Source organism: Mytilus trossulus, chromosome 12 (assembly GCF_036588685.1).
Source record: "Mytilus trossulus isolate FHL-02 chromosome 12, PNRI_Mtr1.1.1.hap1, whole genome shotgun sequence".
Lineage (NCBI taxonomy): Eukaryota > Metazoa > Mollusca > Bivalvia > Mytilida > Mytilidae > Mytilus > Mytilus trossulus.
In genome coordinates, this window is record NC_086384.1 from 37,566,824 (window position 1) to 37,574,775 (window position 7,952).

Here is a 7,952-nt window from a genome sequence, read left to right on the forward strand (position 1 = left end):
GCAGTTTAGTCGAGCTACTCATGGTTCGTCTACAGGGTTATTGTTTTGTTTTATGTTGTTTGTTTTCATGTGTTTACTGTTTGAGCTTACATGATCTTTTCGTACATGTATATAAAGAGTTGTATTATTTCTATTCTGTATGTAAACATGTACATGTATGTAAAAATCAAAATAACAAAAATACAGAACTAGATGAAAATTCTTAACGTAAGGTCTCTAAACAAATGGCAAATTCAAAAGCTCAAACACATCACAGGTGTCATATTTCTTACTTATTTCAGGCTTTTTCTTATGTTTTCCGTTTGCTTTGGTTGCAGTTCAGTGTTTCTCTTGTTTTGTTAAAGTTTGTTCCTCGGATTTGTGTTTTTTTATAATCGAATTATGACTATTGAAGAGCGACATACTGCTGTTGCTTTAATTTAAGGGGCCCCATAGGTGACATTTTGAAAGGTGAACAGTCCGTCACTTTAAAAAAAATACCATTTTCCCTAAAGAAGGTCATGTCAAATTACCGCTTATCATCCTCGTTGTACAGAACTGCAGCACTCACTAATTGCTGACAACATGTATAAAACAATTGTCCTTGGAAATAAGTTGTAAACATTCGACCTAATGATTTTATTAATTGTTAATTTGTAATGTAAAATATTCTGCTGGTGTAAATGAATATACAAATGTTTAATATACATATATGATACTGCTAAACGCAGTCATCATTTCAACATGGAGGTTAAAGTGTTTCATATATGCTTTGTTTGAATGAGAATGTGTTTATCAATTTTTCAGAAATTTCATGTTTTGCTCCGATATCGAATGTTTTTTTACCGTCTGCACACTCATTCATCATTTTGTCATAAAAAGTTGGTATATTAAATATTCTGTACAGTATCTGCTTACCCTTCCGGAGCACCTGCGATCAACCCCCTTTTTGGTTGGGTTCGTGTTGCTAAGTCTTTAGTTTTCGATGTTGTGTCATGTGTACTATTCTTTGTCCGTTTGTTTTTCATTTTTAGCCAGTTTATTTCCAATCTATGAGTTTGACTGTCCCTCTGGTATCTTTCATCCCTCTTTTGTAAAGAACTCTCACTTAAAAATACAATGAAAAACCGTTTTTTTCTGTTTAATCATCAATTGGTACACTTATGTAGAAAATGGTGGATTAAACTGGGTTTTAAAGCTAGCTAAACCCTTCACTTCTAGTCCTTTGGCAATTCAATAGTCGTGAGTTTCTTATGTTTATATTTAAAAATTAATTGAAATACACATAAGACTATTCATCAAAGCACGACACATAATGTTATTTAAACGCTTTCATCACACCTTTAAATGTCAACAAATCTTTTAAATACTATTTAATTTCAAATGCAAAGACAGTGGCGTAGTATTATTAGATAAGATTGTACATTTTAGCCTGAGGAGTGCATAACTAATTTTTAATTAGTTTTATCAAGCACTGGTAACATTTAAAGATGAGTATGAGGTTTTGTTTTCAAATTTGTGTTTTTTCCTTTATTTTCTGCCACTATGTTGAAGCTCAATTCCTCGCGGGAAACTCAGGGTGGCCGCCAAGTGGAAATGTGATACCCCGTGTAACCGCACATGCACGTAAGTAGGAAATACAAATAACAAATGACTTTATTCTAATGAAATATTAACATTTATATATTTTCGAATGTCGCTTTCATTGTGTTGATACGAAACCAAACAAATGCAGACAGCTTGATAGATTGATAAAATAATAATAAAAATGTCAAATCAAGAAAGATTACGGTTTTAATATTCAATTGAAAAATTCTGGTTTTATTGCGTTAAATCTATTCTAAAAACATGTTTTAAGACATGATATAGTTGCATGCATTTTATTTTTGTCATTCAAAATGGCTTCTCAAATCTTAGGTGTCAAAATAAGGCAGATTACGGTAATCGTAATGATATTCAATCGAGAAATTATGGTTTTATAGCGTTAAATTCATTCTCAATACATGTTATAGTTGCGTGCACATATATGTATTATTCAAAATGGCTTCTCAAACCTAAGGTGTCAAATTAACCTCTAATTAGTACATACTTGTAGGATCATGTTCGGTCAATATTCACTGAAGCGTTCGTGGCACAAACTAAATGCATACATGTTTAAAGAACTGTTTTAAATCAATACACAATGATAAAAGAATTTCCAAAAATTTGAATGTAGCAAAAATATGCAAAATGGCCATCCTGTACAATGCTTTGATATGTTTACTGTTTGATGTTTTGGTGTAATGATTCATCTTCCACCGCTTAACTTTATAATGTAAAGGTTGAGGATGATTGCGTGTCTTTATAAGTACGCACTGTAGGTAGGAAAAATACCTGGCAATACAAGGAAATTAAAAAAGGCATCAGTAGTATACCTCTGTTCGAAATTCATAATTCGATCGAGAAAAAACAAATCCGGGTTAAAAACTTAAACTTAGGGAAACTCATCAAAAATAAGAGAACTACGACACAACAGAAACACAACATTAAAATGTAACACACACGGACACGAACTATAATATAGCAATGGCCTTTTTCCTGATTTGGTAAAGGGCATTTTAGAATAAAAATGGTGGATGAACTTGGTTTTGTGGCATGCCAAACCTCACGCTTTAATGACAATGTTAATTATAACATTTGAATGACAATATTACATGAAAGGACTACAATACAAATAAATGAGACAAAATATAGGACAGGGAAACAAATGAATAATAGCCAACAAATGTACCAGTTTAAAAATTTAACAAACCAGACGTGCACCACGTCTACACAAAACTAACCAAATTAAGATCGACGTCGATATCACCCTGCCACAATCAATGATTTTTACTGACAGGCAGGAAATCACTAGGGATCAATTACTTAGACCACTTGGCTAAAGTGGTCTTCTATAAGTCGAAGGTATACCAGCAGCAAAAACAGGTACACATGATTTTTAACAAACCTTTCTGAAACTCTGTTTATAAATTATAAAGAAACTAAAAGTTTCAACTTCCTGATGCACCGTTTTCTGTCGTTATATTTGTTGTTACTTTTAGATCATGTTTGGCAATACAGCTCATACACTATTTCGCTTCTAATACATCATTGGCTTTTAGATATTCGACAATGAAGGTAAATCAGGAAACGCGCATCAGACAAATGAAATTTATATTTTAATGTGTTTATTTGGGTTGGGGAAATTAATTCTGGTTGAACTAGATCTCCCTCTGACAAAGATATGATTCATCGCCCGGCTTAATTTAAACAGGCTGTCCTTTTTGTTTTTTTTATCAACTTTTTAAATCCCGAATAAAACTAGGATTTTCAAATATTTAGGCCTTAAGCATCACTTACGAGAATCTGCTGACAAAATGGCCGTTTGGAGTAGTACCAATGGTGCCTTTAATGCTATTACTACCACTAGGGTGATAACTTTGCTGCTGGATGCTACCGGAGAGTATAAACAGCCCTGTACTGGAACGAAAGCAAATGCAAAACCAAATACAATATCGCATACTAAAAAATTTTCCCGACAATTGACATGCAAATTTCTTGTGTAATTCTTTTGTGTCATTACACTGCACCACAGTTAATGCTCCTTCTTCAGTCTTGATTGTCTGGAAAACTGTATTCATCTGTTAGGAATAACATAATTGCTTAATTATTCGGATTCGCCGAATGTCTAAGAACAACACTTTAGTTCACCATTGCATTTATATACACTGTACTATCTTTGATAGATTGTTAAGTTCTGATGTAATGTTGCTCACAGTTTGATAAGAGTGCAGCGTATCAAGCTTCTACACATTTGATTGATTTTACAATAAAATTATATTCGTGTAACTATTAACGAAAGAAAGAAAATCGCGAATATCATAGGTTAATTCAGGTTACTAGTATTCAATCGATATAATAGTACGTAAAACATCACTAAAGAAACGATTATTCAACGCAACCCCTTTGCTTGTCTACGCTTTATGGCACCATCACGAATAGGTTGACCGATAAAAATGTTGGTGTTTTAAATCAACAGCGAAAGGTTAATATAATTAGTTATCAAATGTACCAGGAGTATAATTAAGTACGCCAGACGCGCGTTTCGTCTACACAAGACTCATCAGTGACGCTCATATCAAAATATTTATAAAGCCAAACAAGTAAAAAGTTGAAGAGCATTGAGGATCCAAAATTCAAGAAGGTTCTTTAGACACCTGTAAAAAAGTCAAACAAAGATTATGGGGTAACTGTCCATCACACAACATCTGTACATTTGAAGAAAAGAAAGAAAAAGTGCACACAAAAAGCCAAGGAACAGCGCATGATGTTCTTCATCTTAAAGTTGGAAATGTAACAGTGTGAAAAGCTGATAAATATAATCAATGGATTAAATTAAAATAAACTGTTTCACATATGATATAACACAATGTTCAAAATGGAATATCTACGAGAAAAATTAAAAATTAACATTAGTAAACATAATGTATATAACATGGTGTCATTTTTTTTCCCAAATTGTCACCAATTAATTATAAAACGATTTACCAGAAGCTCGTTAAGCTCAGTTTAAATGCGACAAATTTATTTTCCTTTTAAGCTCGATGCAGTGCCATCAAAAGTATCAACTGTGAAAAGTATGGTTTCAATGTCACAATGTTTCCGACTTTTCTTGGTCATCTAAATGTAGAAGCTGCTGATGCCCTGCTGACTCACACATTTAAAAATACTATTGTATGTCCAATTCCAAGACAATCTGCTGAATTGATAGGATGTGCCATTATTCTTCCGCTTTGTGAAATGGGGAAAAAAGTGCCCCCATGCCAGGAGGATTGCACAGGTAAAATCATAAAGTATTATAAGTATTTTGTATGTTCAATATTTTTGATAACATTCTTTGAAAATATTATCGAGGATATAGTTAACAAAGTATAACAACATTTTTAGTTTGATCTTATGTCTTCGTCGTTCGTTTATATAGGCTTTGGTTTTTCGAATGAATCGGCCTCGAAACTCACTGAAGAGACATTTTCAATGGTCATACTGGAAAGAAAATGACTAGTTTTTATAAACAAAACAAAAAATTCGTTAAATTCTTACAAAAAAACAACTAAAATTACTGCAATGATTAAATAACCGTATTAAATCTAGCTTGTCAGCAAAACATAACTGACATAAGATTGAATACAAGTAAAAGTATAAAACAATTTTTAAAAAATTACAATAAATGTGTGCCAGACGAAGTCATATCTAGTTTCTAGATGTAAGTGTAAGATGTAAGTGTAAAATCACGTTTTTCCCGATTTATATGCTTTTTGGGGTTTGATCGGGATATTTGTTGATTTTTCAAAATGGCGATTTATGAATTTTACATGAAAGTTTGATCATATGTTAGTCATTTGATCAATGTTCCAATGTTCAAAACCTGCATGGCAATTCATTAATATTGATGATAATGCAGTTGTCTATATTTTACAGATTGTGATTATTATTTTGCCGTACATGTTATTTTGACATCATGTATATGCAGCAATTAGGCTTTATGGTGTGCCTATCAAATAAAAGACAACAAAAATATCAAAAACAATAAAATACTGTAATGACCCTAAAATATGATATTCAAAATAATTGCATTTTGTCGACTTCAAATAAATTGGATTGAGAACATTATTTGTCCGCGTCACTGGTGAATGATTTTTGGCGTACAACACATATATCTGGTTTCTATGATGGGTTCATTTAATAGGTTTTGTTATTCGGTATGGTATACTTATAAAGTGCTTTTGAGCTTTTGATTTTGCCACATAATTAGGGACTTTCCATTTGAATTTTCCTCGGAGTTCATTTTTTTTGTGATTTTACTTTTCATTGTTATTCCCTTTGCAGATGTTATCACGCAATGCAGAGTTAATCAATCCCCAGGATATGAGATGTCTCTCAGAATTTGTACTTTATTTCCAAAAAGATTGTCAGGCATTAATTGTATCAGAATATAAGGTAGGCAAACATTACTGTAATTGTGCCAATATGATTGCATCCACATAGAAGTTGATGCATTGCATAAATATAGTGCCAACCAACTTATTTACGCGACGTTCGCGAGTAAAAAACTAACGCGAATGTAAATTGTCGCGAATATGTAAAACTCTCCTTATTAGAATACATCAAATAAATCAAATCATCCCGAAATTGAACAGCTGCGAAGCGGTCTTCACAGTTTAAAACGCGAATAAATTATTCGCGAAAATAGGTTTGCAAAAGTGTATAGTCCAGTTAATAAAGATATCTGTTGCCAATAGAATAATATATGAAAAAAACCACACACACAACAAAACGCACAATAAATCAAATCATCGCGAAATTAAATAGCCGCAAAGTGGTCTTCACAGTTTAAATTTCAAATAAAGCATTCGCGAAAAACAAGTAAGCAACAGTGTCATAGTCCAATTAATAAAGCGAATAAAATTCAAACTAAACGGAAACCCTATAAAAATTAGAATGAAAACGCAAACCGTGTCAACGAAACAGCAGCCCAAAAAAACAGAAAACAGTCCATGGCTTATATAATAAGTCTTCAGCAAAGTGAAAAACAGACTTGAAGTGCCTGACTTGAGACATGCACAAACGTGTGACGGGGTTGAACAACTTTGTGTTATCTCAACTCATCCTCTATATCTCTAGCCAATGTGGAATAAACAAACACACATCAAAACACAGAGAACACTCAATTGTAAGTAAATCAGAGTCCGATGATGGAAGCGATATGCTTATATATCATGGATCTATCATATATTGACGCTAATTGTTTTCTTTATTTTGATAGCAGAACAATCTAGAATGCTTTTCAAAGATATTTTGTTTTGTACTGCATGTATTTCTTTTCCCAAATACAAACATTTTATTGTGATCTTCTTTTTTGTAGGTATGACATAAAAGTGAAAAGATATTTGGAAGCTCAACATTCGATCATGATCTTTTTAAAACAATAAATATTACCAACGTCACAAATTATATAAAATTGTTTTTGTCTTTTTTCCATACTTCAAAGAATTAACATAGATCATTAGAAATGAAGGTTTTAATTAGTATTCGAACTTTTTGTGCGAACGAAGTATATCCTGCATTAAGTTTACTAATGTAAAAAATATTTTGCTCCCTTTTTTCTTTAATATATTAATAAAGTATCATGTTATTCTGCTTCTGTGCCGAAAGTTAATGTTACAACTTCTGTTTAAATAGCAATTTATTTTTGGGTCCTAGACGAGGTCCATACTAAGTAATGTCGATTATAAATGATACGGAATAAGACAATAATAAGTGTGAAACATAAACTGAACGATGGAAACAAATGTCGTGCACATTGTCGAACCAAGAAAAAGGCCCGTCCTTGTTATTAAGTCGGAAAATTAATTTAAATATCTAAATTATATACATTTCTATAGCGCAATGTTAAAGTCCAGCCAAACGAAGTTTGAACCTCAAACTAATTGCAACAGAAAGTGTGTTAGTTCTAATCTATAGCATTTAACTCCAAATATACACAGAAAAAAAACCATCCTATAAAATCTAACTTGAGGAAAGCTCAAAATCAGCAACATTGGAAAGGGAGATAACTCCGCCAAAATGAGTCTTTTTCCTGTCAGTTTTTGGTTGATTTTCTTAAAATTCATGTGAAGTATGACACTTTGATTGGGTTTCATGTTCGTATTTGACTACATTATATAATCTTCTGCTGATGAAATGCACAAAAGCGAACTGTTAGGGCTCTTTCTTTATTTTTATCATTACAATTTTGTGACCATTCTTAAAAAAATAATGTGAATATTTGGTATTGTTTATATCTGTAAAATGTAAATTATAATTGTTCAGTATCTTCCTTGTTTCTTTAAACCAAGAAAAAATACAGGGGTTAAAGTCATAAAACTTTGCTCAGTTCTCGGAAAAACGCATGCTCG

At 32.2% G+C, this 7,952-nt stretch overlaps 1 protein-coding gene across 1 annotated transcript; it reads left to right on the plus strand.

Moving 5' to 3' along the window:
* Positions 1 to 1,348: 1,348 nt before the first annotated feature.
* LOC134693292 (carboxypeptidase Z-like) lies at positions 1,349 to 7,032 on the plus strand. Its single transcript, XM_063554038.1, has 4 exons — positions 1,349 to 1,605; positions 4,598 to 4,837; positions 5,884 to 5,994; positions 6,920 to 7,032. Exons 1-3 carry the CDS (start codon positions 1,470 to 1,472, stop codon positions 5,991 to 5,993), a joined length of 486 nt encoding a protein of 161 aa, XP_063410108.1. The 5' UTR covers positions 1,349 to 1,469; the 3' UTR covers position 5,994; positions 6,920 to 7,032.
* The last annotated feature ends 920 nt before the right edge of the window (positions 7,033 to 7,952 follow it).

What these genes read in the sequence shown, in the direction of transcription:
- LOC134693292 (XM_063554038.1), top strand. Translation starts at nt 1,470, where the DNA reads ATGAGTATGAGGTTTTGTTTTCAAATTTGTGTTTTTTCCTTTATTTTC. An exon ending in CCGTGTAACCGCACATGCAC is followed by an intron (nt 1,606 to 4,597) that starts GTAAGTAGGAAA and finishes TTTCCTTTTAAG; the next exon opens with CTCGATGCAGTGCCATCAAA. An exon ending in ATGCCAGGAGGATTGCACAG is followed by an intron (nt 4,838 to 5,883) that starts GTAAAATCATAA and finishes TTCCCTTTGCAG; the next exon opens with ATGTTATCACGCAATGCAGA.